Source organism: Patella vulgata, chromosome 3 (genome assembly GCF_932274485.2).
Source record: "Patella vulgata chromosome 3, xgPatVulg1.2, whole genome shotgun sequence".
Lineage (NCBI taxonomy): Eukaryota > Metazoa > Mollusca > Gastropoda > Patellidae > Patella > Patella vulgata.
In genome coordinates, this window is record NC_065881.2 from 82,093,462 (window position 1) to 82,110,462 (window position 17,001).

General features: G+C 36.2%; 1 protein-coding gene across 1 annotated transcript; it reads left to right on the forward strand.

Annotated features, from left to right (window-relative positions):
* The first annotated feature begins 14,405 nt into the window (after positions 1–14,405).
* On the forward strand, positions 14,406–16,726 carry LOC130012129 (fucolectin-1-like). Its single transcript, XM_056099338.1, has 2 exons — positions 14,406–14,589; positions 16,506–16,726. The coding sequence occupies exons 1-2, from the start codon at positions 14,406–14,408 to the stop codon at positions 16,724–16,726; spliced, it is 405 nt and encodes a 134-aa protein (XP_055955313.1).
* The last annotated feature ends 275 nt before the right edge of the window (positions 16,727–17,001 follow it).

The following is a 17,001-nucleotide window of genomic DNA, read 5'->3' on the forward strand; positions in this document are numbered from 1 at the left end:
TCAGGTGAATTCTGTGAGAAACTGCAGAATATTCAAAACCCCGGGAGGATGGTCTCATATGATGTTGTAGATTTGTTTACAAATGTACCAAGGGAAGAGGCCCTGAAGATTCTACGCAAGCGCATAGAAAGTTTAGAAAACCCTCTAGAGACTTCCCTATCAACAGACAACATCATACTCTTGTTGAAACAATGCATCAATTCAACATATTTCTCCTGGGGTGACGATTTTTACGAACAGACCAATGGATTACCCATGGGAAGCCCCCTCTCCCCTTTAATTTCAGAAATATTTTTAACTGATTTAGAAGAGAAGGCGCTTCAAACATCCACCGTAACCCCAACATGCTTCTTTAGGCAAGTGGATGATACCTTTGTTATTATCAATCAACAAGATGATCCAGAAATACTGTTACAACACCTCAACAGGCAACACCCACGTATAAAATTCACAATGGAAACCGAAAATGATAACCAACTACCTTTCCTCGATGTTTGTGTATCTAAAACCAACAACTCGATCCGCACCAGTGTCTATAGGAAACCAACTCACACCGACCAATACATTCACTTCAAATCTAATCACCCGAATAGCGTCAAATCGGCCACAATTTCAACTCTGGTGAACCGTGCGAAAAAGATATGTGATCCTGAGAGCCTCTCCAAGGAAATTGATCATCTCAAACATGTCTTCACAAATTTCAACGGCTATCCAGGGAAGTTTGTGACAAACACCATCAACAAGACCCTGTCGGCGAGTGCAGCTAAACCAAAAACCCCGACTGCCCCAGTCAGAATCTTCCTTCCTTTCAACGGCAAAGTCTCCTACCAAATCAAACGGCTACTAATGCAACAACCAGAAATAGATGTAACTTTCACAAAAAGCTACAGCACTAAAGATATATTAAGAGCCAATGGTAAACAAAATCCTACACAACCACCACAACCAAAGGGATGTGTTTATCAAATAGTATGCAATTGTGGGATTGCATACATCGGGGAGACAAAGCGACCATTAAATAAAAGGATAGATGACCACAAGTCGAAAGCAGCAACCAACAACTCAGCTGTAGCTGAACATTTGAACTCCAACCCTCGCCACAGAGTCCAATGGTCCAACGTAAAACCACTATGCAAGAATATAAGCAACAAGAGAGCGCGCCGATTACATGAAGCCATTCATATACGACGACACAAACCAACGATGAACAGAGATCAAGGATTGTTCCTTCCCAGGGCGTATGATATTCTTATCACATAATCAAGGCTAAGCATAATTCTACTTTTTTCTTTTTTATCATATTTAATACTTATCAATATTCCAGTAACAACTTTAAGTTTGTAATAACCATCATAATATGCAAAAATGACAACTAATAATTCCCAACTATTTTTGCTTTTCAGGCATTTCTGCTTTTCAGGCCTGCGGTTATTGTAATTTAATGCACTCAATATTTCTAACCCTGCTTTTCTACATCACCATAACATCCAGTGAAGTACCACTCAATATTTTAAATTGTCAGCCTTCAGGGGACTATTGATCATTTGTGCAGTCATTGTTCTAAGGGTTTTTCGTATATCAGTGTAATCACTCGCATCAACATCCACATATCAATTATTTTGGTCATAACACAAATCAAATCTCATCTTCGTGGGATGTTGTCATTATCAAAACCTCATCAAATCGTTGTAAATACTCCACAACAATCTATCCTTTTACCATTTGTATTTATTTCAGTGAAAGGGGTCGTTGATAACATTTCATCAATTTTCATTTTCTTGCAACGTTTGTATTATTAAAACCCACTAATCATTGTGTATACTCCACAACAACTTATCCATTAATCAATTAGTCAATTTTTTAGGTTAATTGGTATTATTACTTATTAGCGTACAATTAAATCAGATTACCATTAGGTACACGTAATTAAGTTACATCCCTGGTTTGTCATCATTAACTTAGCATTGTGGTGAACATGTATATATTGTCCTGTCATATTTTCATTTTTTATCATAGCTTGATAATGACTAGAGAAGCCTAGTCGAAACGTCGCTCAGTAAAAAGCAGTAATTGTATTCCATAGAATTGTGACCTGTATACAATTTTGACAGTTCGTTACCACTGATATTACCAAAAAGATGAGCCCCGTAAAGGCGCATAGAATCTTGAACTGGGTTTTTTTAATTTTCGATTTCATTTTCGTGCCATTTGGATTAAAAGGTGTAAAAAAAAGCTATTTACAACTCACCCAGCGTCTTCATATTTTAAAATATTTTTTTGTAACTTTTATAAACTCGTAGCAATAACTCATACAAAGAGAATGTATATCAAAAGTGACGCAATATTGTCCAAAACTGCATTTTTAACCTTCAAAACAGATATTTTATTCAAATGAGTCCTATTTTTTTATGTGTTTAAAAGTATGATATTTAATTTTATTCAACAAATAGAATGAACTCATACGTACTTATAGATATCACAAAATGGTTTCTAACTTGTTCAGTTGCAGGAAAATAGCCGATTTTCTGCAAGTCACTTTTAACGGTTTTTGGTCCATAAAAGTGTCAATTATTATTTGATTTTTATAAAGGTTCCTCCATTTGATGTCTAACGTCATTCCAGATTTCATAAAACATATTTTAAACATTTATTTTCACCGAAAGTGACAACATTTCGACAAAAACTGTAATATTAGCCTTCAAAACAAGCATCTTCTTCAGATGAGTGTTATTCAATATTCCTTCCATGATATGATATCTAATTCCATCCAACATATAGAATGATTTAATACGATGCTTTATTTTATGATCAGTAGTGGAATACCGCGTTTTATCAGTGAAATAAAAGTGTTATTCCACTGGCTAGTTGTTTTTACCTAAAATGATTGTAAAATCATAAAATAAATAGAACATTTGTCGTTTTGTCGTGAATTACATATTTTATTTCATCTCTAAGCAAGAAAACGTTTATATTTCCACTCATGCTACGCATTCGTGAAAATATAAGTTTTCGTGCTTTTCGATGAAATAAAATATGTTATTCACTCTAAAACGACAAATATCCTCTATATAGATAGCCGATAATTGCTTCTAAGTTCTGCCGTTACTGAGAGGGGGGTTGGATGGCTGAATGGTTAGCACGTGCGCGCTGTATCATATAGTCTGTCATTGAGTCAACTGGCGTGGATTCGAATCCCTAGTTGTACGTGACAAGGAGAAGGGTAACCTGTCCAACCTCCTGGGTTTTCTCCGGGTCCTCCGGTTTCCGCCCCTACGCGCAAGCGAATTATGGAAATAAAAAATTGAACCATATGTTAGTCACGAAATGACCTAGTTTGTGTTGAGTGGACGTTAAATCTGTGGAAATCTGTTTAAAGGTTTCATTGGTGGCGGAAATGACGTGGTGACGTGGACCGGTGAAACCCGTCATTACTGCATCGCAGTTCTAGTTTTGTTATTATTATTATTATTATTACACGATTCAAACTAGTCCGGTGAATAGTTAGCATAATTACTCTGGACCTTGTTTTATAGGAACATTTTTATGGAACAGTACCCGACGAGACCATTTCTTTATCATTAACAGGGAGTCACGGCGGGTCAGTGAGTAAGGCGTTGGTTCGCCAACCTGTAGGTCCCGTGTTCGACCCCTGCGTTGGTCGAAAACGTCCATTGGGATTTTCCGTCGTTGTTCCCCCTGTCAGTTTTGTAGGACAGAGAGCCTGGCAATGTTCAGCCTATAGTCGTGTACGTATTGGCGTCGGGGAGCCACGGTGGCTAGGTGGGTTCGATCCCTGCATTGGCCGAGAAAGTTCACCGGGATTTTCCGACGTGTATACATTGGAATGCACGTAAAGGAACCCTTGGCTGTTTGAATTCGATATAAGAGTAAGCCATAGTGCCACTTTCAGTTCATAATTGCCCTCATGTCACGGTGTATTGCGTATGCCTGTCTTCATTAGCCCAGTCGGAGTAGACCAATAGGGCGTTAAACCATCATTTCATCACATTTTGGATTATAAACATTATATCAAGTATATTAAACATACATTATACAAGAGCTGAATCTGCCTATTGCGGGTTTTTCTTTAGGTCTCAAATGTTATCTAAATTATTAATTAGACATTAATTAACTTGATTAAATTAAAATGGATAAGCGAGACTGTTTTGTATCGTACCGACTTTAGTAATGATGATCGGGGCTAGGCCTAAAATTCAAAAGCTAAGATCTCGGTTCAGAGTGGATCAGTTTGGCTGAAATTTTCAGCAAATACCCTTTACCTTATTTGGATTGTAACTATTATAGTGCGAACTGCCCGCTCTTGATCCATTTTCCAATAATACTCCTTTAAAAAACATCGGTGACATATCCAATCAACATGTTTATCTTTTATTCAGAGGGCGAAAACCTGGCCAGAAGTAAACCCACTTTTAGCAGTAGTATTGTAGCTGGTCGTTCGAGTGGGCAGGCAGTAGACGGTGACATCACACCACAAGATTATGGTTTACAGACTGTTTGTTTTCAAACACCTATCACCGACCTCAATCCATGGTTTCTTGTGGATCTAGAAGATGTTTATAGAATCAACTTTGTTGTTGTCTATAATGCTGATGATTATCGTAAGTATAGACACCATGATTTCTTACTCATTTTGACCCAGCCAAAAAGTTGTCACTTCTCTGGACCCCCCCCCCCCCCTCCCCACTGCTATAAAGACCCCTACGTGCAATGAAATGAAAAGGCCTTTAACGTCCTACTGTTCTGCTGCTATACCGGGCTAATGAAAACGGGCATACGCCATACAGTGAGCTATGAGGGAAATTTTGCCCGGGCAGCGACAATATCGCCTACTCTTATATCGAATTCCAACTACCAAGGGATCTTTTACGTGCTCGCCAGTGTGTACACAGTACATCGATTTTCCGTATAATACGAAGGACTAGACTGTTGTCCTTGTCCGGCCCTCCGTTCTGCACCACTGACAATGGGCAACCACGTCGAAAAATCGCAAGTATAAACACGATTATTTGTTACTCATTTTGTTCCAGCAAACAAAATGTCCCCCCCCCCCCGATATTTGTCCCACTGTATTTCTAGTGGAATTTCGGCGGGTCCTCCGATTCCACCCCACTGCCAAAGACCCCTACGCGCAAGCGAATTATTGAAATAAAATTGAACCATATGTTAGTCCCGAAATGGCCTAGTTTGTGTCGAGTGGACGTTAACCTCTCCTGCTAGTAATTGATAATATCCATGATCATACACAGGACACCGATTTTTCGTATCATACGAAGAACTAGACAGTTGTCTTTGTCAGGCCCTCCGTTTTGCACCACTGACAAGGGGAAATCACGTTGAAAAATCGCAAGTATAAACACGCAGACTGGCGTGACGTTATACTCCTCTCGTCAATAATTACTGTATGATATTTTACAAATGAATCTCTGAAGCAGAACCTATTAGCAATGAAAACTTTATTTTTAGCCAAGAACTTCTGAATTATTAAGATGCGTTATGATTATAATTTGGATTAATCATATATTAGAGATCATTAAATTTTGTTTTCTCGGCTGAAAATCACACCCCGTGGCCAATTAATATCTCTTGGTTCAGGTTTATAATTGGTACAGAAATAGTGAAAGTAACTTCTTTTCCTTGGATGTCAATGTTATCCTATCAGCGCATTATCTGCCATAATTGTCGTGCGTAAATTCAGTATTATACGCCCCTGAATTATGTTTTTTGTGTTTTTGTTCTATTATTGTGTTTATCTAATATAGATGAAAATGTGCAAAAAATCACGAAATCATTATCATCTCCCGTGGCAACGAGCTGATTAGTATAACATAGTTTGGGTTAACAGAAATAAAAGATAATTTGGATTCAACATTTTATTCTAACATATACAATGGTATACAAAATATTATATGAGAACCCCTTCTCTGTGAGCTAGCAAAGCCCGTTTGTTCTATATCCAAAAACCTAACTTAATTTATACTAAATATGGTACATCCATTAATTATACTGAACAAAAGAACTTTAGATTATCTTACGATAATTACATAGCAGGTTACAGAGCAATTATTTGTGACAATTGAACACATTGTAGTAAACGTAGCTAGCGATCAATTTATTATCTATCTTGTCCACTATACAATGGCAGCCGCTGGGCCTTTGTAAACACATATAGTATTATACTTCTCTGTAATCGATTTCATACTTATTACATATGAAAGCCAAATCCCATCACCGCTCAAAAGTTAGTCCTTATTGCGTGGTATGCTGTAATGAGGAATGAGATGAAAAATGTTGGGAGCCCTAGAAGTAGAGCAAATAACTACTACATAATCCTAATTTGGTGCAGTGTAATCCGTTTGTTGATGATTAAAGGTTTAAATCCCAGCACAGGCCAAGAGAGAGAAATAGGGTTTATCGTTTTCTCGACACAAACTATGTAATTTCGGGACTAGCATATGGTTCAATTTTATTTCAATAATTCGCTTAGCTTGTCGTAGGTGTCTTAAGCAATGGGAGGAAACCGGAGGACATGGAGAAAACCCAGGAGGCTAGAGAGTCGACCGTACTCTTTGTCACGTACAACCGGGGAATCGAAACCACGCCAGTTGACTCAATGACAGACCTTGTGATACAGCGTGCACGCGTTAACCATTCGGCTATCCAATTCTCCAGATGCGATATGTAACATATGTAATAGCGTTTGATCATTGAAGATGGCTTATTGCAGATTTGTCTTTTGGCTTCAAATGTTATATAAATGATTATTAAGTATATTATTTAGACAAGTAAATAATCGACTCATATCGGATGATCGCGATTTAATGGATTTAAACACGGTCGCTATTAAATAATTTAATTTAAAAAAAGATTGTCTAGACTCGGCCTCTATTGTCAAGTACTGCTAGGATAATAAGCAATCAACGCTACATCTTCAAACACTCGCTTTCAATAAAGTAATTTGAATGAAATTTTCAATATAATATTATTATGGGGCGCCGTTTGTAAATTAATTATTTAGCTTTTTATATAGCAAAAAACACTAGATTTAATTTAAATTTATATACATAGTTAAATCTCGACTTTTGTGCAAATTTTTCACTTTTAATATTTAAACTAAAAATACAACAAAAACTCAATATTTAACATAATATATATAAATATTTCTTGATTTGTCTCTATTTTCATATTTAACATTTAGCATTGAATATTAAGACCAAAACAAGAGATTTGATGATATATAAACATTTAGCTAAATATTTAGTTAAATGTTTAAACATTTAGCTAAATATATATTTAGTTAAATGTTAAAATATTTAGTTAAACATTTATATATTTTGTTAAACATTTATATATTTAGCTAAATAATATATATATATTTAGCTAAATAATATATATATTTAGCTAAATAATATATATATTTAGCTAAATAATATATATATTTAGCTAACTAATATATATTTAGCTAAATAATATATATTTGGCTAAATAATATATATTTGGCTAAATAATATATATTTAGCTAAATAATATATATTTAGCTAAATAATATATATTTGGCTAAATAATATATATATTTGGCTAAATAATATATATTTGGCTAAATAATATATATTTGGCTAAATAATATATATTTAGCTAAATAATATATATTTAGCTAAATAATATATATTTAGCTAAATAATATATATTAAACTAAATAATTATATATTAAACTAAATAATTATATATTTAGCTAAATAATTATATATATATTAAACTAAATAATTATATATTTAGCTAAATAATTATATATTTAGCTAAACATATAGTTAAATTTACAAAGCACAACCGTACCACGCCGTTTGTAAAATAATTATTGTTGTAAGCGACTTCACGCTAAACGATGACGTAGTGTACAACTTTCCATTGACTGCAACTTGCCTTGATTTGTGCGAACGGCACGGAGTACCGCGGCCGTGATTCGGGTTACAAGTTCGTGGTCAGCTTCCATTTCTAATTGCTAGTTAAATATTTATACATTTAGCTAAACATATATATTTAGCATGATATCTATATATTTAGTTAACTGTTTATATATTTAACTAAATATATATATTTAGTTAAATGTTTATATATTTAACTAAATATATATATATATTTAGCTAAATGTTTATATATTTAGCTAAATGTTTATATATTTAGCTAAATGTTTATATATTTAGCTAAATGTTTATATATTTAGCTAAATGTTTATATATTTAGCTAAATGTTTATATATTTAGCTAAATGTTTATATATTTAGCTAAATGTTTATGTATTTAGCTAAATGTTTATGTATTTAGCTAAATGTTTAAGTATTTAGCTAAATGTTTAAGTATTTAGCTAAATGTTTATGTATTTAGCTAAATGTTTATATATTTAGCTAAATGTTTATATATTTAGCTAAATGTTTATATATTTAGCTAAATGTTTATATATTTAGCTAAATGTTTATATATTTAGCTAAATGTTTATATATTTAGCTAAATGTTTATATATTTAGCTAAATGTTTATATATTTAGCTAAATATTTAACTTTAGATTTTTCAGTGATTTAGTATTTAGCATTTATACCTACGAAAAACAGCACATTTAGCTATATATTAAACTAAGCGATGTGAAATCAAAATATACCATTTAAAGTTTTTCATAGACCAAAAACTCGACTTTAAACTACAATATTTTTTGATATTTATATATATGCCATTTTTGTTCTAATATTTATCTAAATACAGTGGACTCCGCCACATCCGATCTCTGATAACTCCGGATTGCTGTGACATCCGGTATGATTTTCATGTCCCGATTTATTGCCTTATTACTTCAGCCAAAAAATCGCTGGTAAATCCGAATTCTGTATGTTCCGGATTTCGAAATCAATCAGCCGTCCCGTCACATAATTTCCATTGAATCGACACCGTATAATCCGTACTTCAAACGGTGGGTGTGAAGCATCCAATTATCGGTGAGATTAAAACTCAATGGGTGTGAAGCCAGAAAAGATTAACAAGTAATCACCAATCAATTATCGGTGAGATTAAAACTGTGTTGATTACTTTGATCGGTAAAGCAGTGAACCCGAGTTGTTTTAAGGGAGTGGACAAGATCTACCTGCCAGTCAATTGGCCGGCCAATCGCAAAGCTTGGATGACAGGTGCCGTTTACTTTGATTGGCTTGAAAAACTGGACATAGAACGACAGATTATAAATGACAATTGACTGAAGACGGGGACGATGAAGAATATACATTAACGACAGACTTGACCTATTCAAAATTCCTACGCATGCTCAACGACATTAAACACTTCGCACAGATTAAGGACGAAAAGATGATCGCAACAATTCATTTGTTAGAAGATGTTGCCCAGGACTCCGCCTTACGATATGCTTCCGGTAATCTTAACTAAGCAAACTACTTTAAACGATTACATGCATTGATATTTATAAATATATTGTACGCATGCATTGATATTACATGTAAACGATTTTATGAATATATTGTACGCATGCATTGTTATTGTTAATTATTTAATTTAATAAAATTTTGAAAGTACAGAAAAGTTTATCATTTATAAAGGGAATAGCATTCTGGTGATTCGAAGCTACAATATAAAAATTCTTCCGGTTTTCGAAGTTACAGTATTTCCGATTTTGGAGAAAACTCGGTATTCCGAAACGCCGTGTGATCCGAATTATTGTAACGATCCCGCACGATGTCGGATGTGACAGAGTCCACTGTATATATATTCGGAGTTAAATCTAATGTTTTGTGCTATAAAAAAAATTAAATAATTATTTTACAAACGGCGCCCCATATATTATTTGTTTTAATCTAGCTCTTTATTTAACTCCTGCACAATTTAACATACATTATACATGAGCTAAATGTGCCTATTGCATGTCTTTCTTTAGACCTGAAATGTTATATAAACTATTAATTAGACATTTATTAACAAAACCATATCATAATCGTCTCTCGGTGGCATCGGGTACTCGAGATTTTAACCAGATTAAAACGGCTAGCCATTTAAAACTTTAATTTAAAAATGGGAAAGCGAGGCTAAGTCCCGATTATACCAGAGCCTTGGTTACCACCGTGCACACATCTTGTCAAAACTACAAACTTGGCTGAGAATGAAGTAATTTGAATTAAATTTTCAATATTTTCTTTTTTTATCATCTATTTTTGAATTATTATAGCAAGAATGACCAACTCTTTCTTAAACTCTTAACTAATGTATCTTTAATAAAACGTTGCGTTATCAAAGATTGCTTTTGAAATTTTCAATATAGTCATTTCTTATTATTTTATATAAACTATAGCATAACAAAAACGGCTACCCCTTTATTTAAATCCTAGATAATTAATAAAATCTTTAATGTTGTGTTGTCACGTTATCAAATATAAAGTAGTGAGAGGTCGCGTCAGGGTTATACGAGCGGCTTTTGACCCTATGACGTCAGACATTTGATTAACCAAGCAGCATTGATGTTTCTAGTGGGTTAAGTACAATTCCGTGCACCTCACGCCAAATACTCACCATAACAGACCGTTTAGTGACTTGCCCCTCACATCACCTAAATTCTAGTGTAGTAAAGACAAGTAAAGCGACATTTTGAAGTATAAAAATCGAAACTGAAAGTAATTTTAATTAAATTTTCAATAACATACTTTTATTATTATATTTTTTATATATTATTTTTTTTATTATTAAATCCTAGATAATTAATAAAACCTTTAACGTTGCGCTATCACGGTATCAAAGAATGAATTGACTTAAGATAATGTATAATAATTTACAGCTGAAAGACTCCATGATGTTAATTATGAACTATTTCAAACTAACCCGGATGTTGACAACGAAACTGTGCCCAACTGCTGTGCATCTGTAGTGAAGTTCAATAAAGGAAAGAATATAATCCGATGTAATGAAAACGTAGCTGGACGATTCTTGAAAATTTCTATCCAGAAATCGAATTTCCTGACACTCTGTGAAGTTGAAGTTTATGGAGTTTTGTGTAAGTATCATTGATGCACTTTGGGTTCAGGACCTAAATCTCCTTGCTGGGGACAGGAAGAAATATTTGAATTGAAAATTTTGCACAAATCTAGAAATCCCGAGAGTTAAATTTGAAACATTGAACTTTTAATCTGATTTTATTCTTACATTAATATTATTTGATCTGTTAAACAACTTTACGTGTTTAAATTTTCAGAAAGAAATGTATTTACCTATTTTGGCGAAAATTTCCACTATTTCTTTTTCTCCACCAGATTTCCTTTCCTCCAAATTTTTTCCACCAGATTTCTTTTGCGTACTGGTTCTATGGGTTTTCTTCTTGCACAGTTGCTGGTTACTCCAAATGTCGAAACTGAGTTACGCCACCAAATCATATATTATGTAACGATGTGACTGCTTCTTTCCCTTAAAGGTCGATCCTGAGTCACGGCAACCAAAACAAATATGTAGATTCCTTTGACGGTCGAATCTCGACACAGTTACTAAATTAAATATGTAGCACATGCAGTGACACGAGTCTCTGGCCAGATGTGGAAATTACAAATAAACAAAAACTCCCCACATCCAACGTGTGACACATACTCTCTCCGCTACTACATATTTTAGAACAGCCCTTGATCCGATTTTTAAAAAAACCTGTTTTTATATATAACAGTTACACCCTAACAGAATGGCCGCACCTCGTAGGCGACTAGTGTAAAAGTATGTAACACCAATAGTCTTGCAATGGATGGGTTCGAATTTCGTGAAAATCGGACCGACATTGCCAGACAAAATGGCCGATCGTTGTACGCAAATAGTGTGAAAGTATATATTACCAAGATTGTGGACCCTCTAGAGGTCACAATTTTTATCCGATTTTGATGAAACTTAAAATACATACTTATATCACCGCGACACCATAATGACAGTTAAGTTCGAATTTGTTATTATAGCACACTATATTAACACATTATATTTTTTTCTTCCAGCGGGAGATAATGATTTTAATAGCTGTGGATCCCCGTCTATCAGATGTAAACAACAACCAGGTAATATCATTATATTCTATGTACATAACTCGCCTCATGATAACGGTTTTATAGTATGTATATCTCAGGTAACAGTGAACAATATTACCATATAAACAGGTAACTGGTAACAGTTTTGTATCTCTATAAACCGGTTCCAATAAACGATATTTTTAATACTGATTTATATATTAGATAGTACTTATATATCCCGAAAGAAGTTATAAAGTTTATGCTCTTGTATACTTTCCCCCAAGTCCCCTTTTCCGAGATTAGGAGCAGAACAGTGGAATGTTAAACCCCATTTCATTTCATTTCCCTTTTTCCGACATTGTTTGTCAAATTAGATTTCGAAGCATTCGAATCGAAAAGGGTGAACACAGTTCATTTTCAGCCCCCCCCCCCCGCCCCCCACTGAGGTCACATGTAAACATTGGCGTGCACGTAAAAGATCCCGCTGTCTGGGCAAAATTTCCCTCGTAGCACACTGTATGGCGTATGCCCTTCTTCATTAGCCAAGTCGGAGCAGAAAAGTAGGATGTTAAACTCAATTTCACTTCATTACATTTCATTTCTAACAATATGGCTTTTAACTTGGTATTAATTTATTTATTGCCATTACACTTCTGAGACCTACTTTACAAATGCGACGCTGTTTAGCTTGATTTGTCAGCTAACAAAGTGAATAATATATATATATATATATACTATTCAAAAAAAGTAGGGGATATTTGATTTTGGGGGCATAATACTAAAATATGCAAATGACTACGAAAAAAAGTCACTATAGAACCTAACAGAAGAAACATTTCCAGTTACATGTGACGCCCAAACGCACCAATAGCTACCGCATGGAATGCAGGTGATGCTTGGGATCATCATGGGGGTCCAACCCAAGATTTGCACGACTCTGACTTTGAATGTTACAGTCATTGTGGCATTGAATTCCAGGGTGGAAACATCAGTTTAATTGTTTTAGTGACCAGAAAACAAATTTTGATATGCGTCGGCTTACCCAAAATGAAAGGTTACGTGCCCTTGGCATGCTACAGATCGGCACAACACAGGCGGTTGTGGCGCGGACGATGAATGTTTCTCAGTCTGTCATAAGCAGGCTATGGTCCAGATACCGTGATACACAATCTGTACAGGACAGACCACGCTCAGGTCGACCAAGGGCGACAACTCAAGCCCAGGATCGATTTATCCGTACCTTGGCCTTGAGAAATCGTGTCATCACAGCAAATCAGATCAGCGCTCGTCTTCAAACAGACACTGGTGTGAGAGTGAGTGGCCAGACGATTCGTTATCGACTGCATAGGGGTCACCTTCGCGCCCGACGTCCTCGCGTGATCCCTTGTTTGAGAGATCATCACATTCAGGCAAGACGTCGTTGGTGTAGGGATCGTCAACACTGGGATAATCGACGCTGGAGCAATGTGATGTTTTCAGATGAGTCAAGGTTCACTGTTGATTTTTTGGACAGACGTAGGAGGGTGTGGCGTCGTCGAAACGAGCGCTTCAAAGACGTTAACGTCATCAGACATGATCGATTTGGGGGTGGTTCTGTTATGGTGTGGGGAGGCATCACTGTTGCTGGAAGAACGGCTTTACATGTTGTTGCAGGGCGTGTTACAGGCCAGTACTACCGGGACAACATCTTGGCAGTCCATGTTGTGCCGTTCGCACGACGTCATGGCCGCCGTTTCATCTTCCAGGATGACAACGCAAGATGTCACAGGGCCAGGATCGTTACAGGTTACCTCCAACAACAGAACATCACCACATTACCTTGGCCAGCACTGAGTCCCGACCTCTCCCCCATCGAGCATGTCTGGGACATGCTTGGACAGAGGTTACGTCAACGTCAACAACGTCCTGCCAATGTCCAAGAACTTGCTGCTGCGTTGCAACAGGAATGGGACAATCTGGACCAAAATGACCTTAGACGTCTCATTAGGAGTATGCCACGTCGGATCAATGCTTGTTTGGCAAACAGAGGAGGATTTACCCGTTACTGACTTGGTTGTGATGCTGTGGTAACTTTGCTGTTTGACCCCGGGTATCATTTTACCCTTATAATGGTCAGTCTGTGCCTTACTTAGTCTAACGATCATTTGCAATAAATCGATGAATGTGAACTTCATTTCATTTTGTCATTTGTTTCTTCGTCAGTTTCATTAGGTGACTTTAATAACACTTAAAAATCAAATATCCCCTACCTTTTTTTAATAGTATATATATATACCCCATTTTGTCTCCCATATTAAATATATTTTGTACGTTGAATGTCATTTCTTATTAAGATGGACCTAACGTTGCTCTTAACAAACCATCTATGGATAGTTCACAGTGGAAAGAACATGTCGCTGGGCTTGCTAATGACGGTCATATACCAACTATTGTTAACTACTGCCAGCATACTGATGCCAATGACCTTAATCCCTGGTGGCAAGTTGATTTACAATCTACATATAACATTACCAGTGTTACCATTGCTAACAGATTCGACGATAAGCCAGGTAAATATTATAGTTCTGGCTCGGCGGGGGGGTTGTATCCATTTCTCTTTTACAGCAAAACTTTGGATTTTCTTTTCTTTATGTTAAGACGCTTGGAAAGAATCTGAGTAACACTCCCAGGCCAAGCTCATTTTTTCTGCGCAACCAAATTAATGATAAACAAGCAATGCCAAAATCCAGTTTTCTTGGAATAATTCAAGAGTTGGCAGCATGTGTTTGGCTATTTTGTCACGATCGATCGCGTCTGTCGATCACGTTCACACGCAAACGTCATGAGGCCCCCCTGTTTCATTACTGAACGTATAACAGTTTTGACTAATTTGAGCTTTAAAAAAAAACTGGCACGTATGGAGATGTCCAATCAAAACAATCATACGTATACACAGATTTATTTTATGATCAGTAGTGGAATACCGCGTTTTATCAGTGAAATAAAAGTGTTATTCCACTGGCTAGCAGTAGTCCATGTTGTTTTTACCTTAAATTGATTGTAAAATCATAAAATAAATAGAACATTTATCGTTTTGTCGTGAATAACATATTTTATTTCATCTCTAAGCAAGAAAACGTTTATATTTTCACTCATGCTACGCATTCGTGAAAATATAAGTTTTCTTGCTTCTCGATGAAATAAAATATGTTATTCACTCTAAAACGACAAATTTTTAATATCCTCTATATATTCATTTTGCTTTTTTCTCCTCTATTTTGGCATTCTTGTTTAACTCATTTATTCATTTAGTCGCCGATGTATAATTTTGAGGGGATCACGGTGGCTAAGTGGGTAAGACGCTGGGTCGCTAGTATGGATGTCGGGTGTTCGATCCCTGCATTGGTCGATAAAGTTCATCCAGATTTTCCGACGCGGTTTCCCCTTCTCAGTTATGCAGGACGGAGGGTCTGACAAGGACAGCTGTCTAGTCGTTCGGATGGGAGGAAAAACGGAGGTCCCTTTACATATTGGCGTGCACGTAAAAGACCCCTCGCCGGTTGGAATTCGATATAAGAGTAGGTCGTAGCGCCGCTGCCCGGGCAAAATTTCCTTCATAGCACACCGTATGGTGTATGCCCGTCCTGTTTGGCCCAGTTTAGGAGCAGAAAAGTAGGACGTTAAACCCCATTTCATTTCATTTCCTAATTTTGAGACCGACTGCAGTGTCTACTTATTTTGAGACCGATGTACCCCCCTCCCCCTCCCCCTTCCACTACCCACACACGCATACGCACATACCCTCCTATTTAAGCCCCTGTATTTGATCACAATGTGCGCCTTCAATGGGCAACTAATGGATTTATTCTTTTAATGACGATTTTCAATGAGGTAGAAAACTCATTACCAGATGTATGTTGATAGAACTAAAGGGAGCTAACTATATTTCATCTCTAGCAAAATAGAGCATTCAATTGGGTCGACAGGACGTGTGGATTGGATCACGAGAGAGAGGGGTAAATGGGGTTTAACGTCCACTCGACACAAACTAGGTTATTTCGGGACTAAAATATGGTTCAATTTTATTTCAATAATTCGTTTCCGCGTAGGGGTCTTTAGCAGTGGGAGGAATCCGGAAGACCCGGAGAAAACCCACGAGGTTGAACAGGCGACCCTACTTCTTGTCACGTAAAGTCGGCGAATCGAAACCACACCGTCTGAGTCAATGACAGACCTTATGATATAACGCACACGGGCTAACCATTAGGCAATCTCCCCCCCCCCTCCAGATTGGATCAAGTCATCTATGAAAATATGACAGAACTGGCTCTAAAATTATAAATATAGACAGAAACCCACCCAACAAGACGAAGCAACAGATTAAATTTAATTCAATCGACCACAATATCAAAGAAGTCGAATTATATTAAACACTTATGAATGACCATCTACTTTTGTTTTTGAAATAATCTACTTCTATTTTCAGCCGTTGGACACCGATTGTCAGACACGAGTATCTTAGTCTATAACAGCACGCCATCAGTATTAACAGAATTTACCTTGTGTAAATTTATACCTGGGGTATTTGGTTGTACAATCAGAACCTTTGAATGTGATGGAGTAGCTATTGGTCGATGGGTTCGGATTACAAAACCTACCGAATATTTAGGACTCTGTGAAGTAGAAGTGACGGGTACAGAGATATGAAGGTGTGCGTGGGTCAGGGTGCAGATAGAACGCCATAATTAATTTCTCGTTGTCTTTTTTTTCTAAATTCAATTGGGCCAATCTCATTAAAACACAGATCCTATTTCGTTTCGTTTTTATAGCTCAAAATTTCGTTTTTACTTGTCTTTACTAGACTGGGATCTGTAAGAGTTGTTATCATTGACGTGTTCTGAATGGTATGAGGTATTAGCCAACGAAACGGTCTGTTACGACGAGCTTTAGGCGTGTTTTGCACGGAACTGTGGGTAATCCAC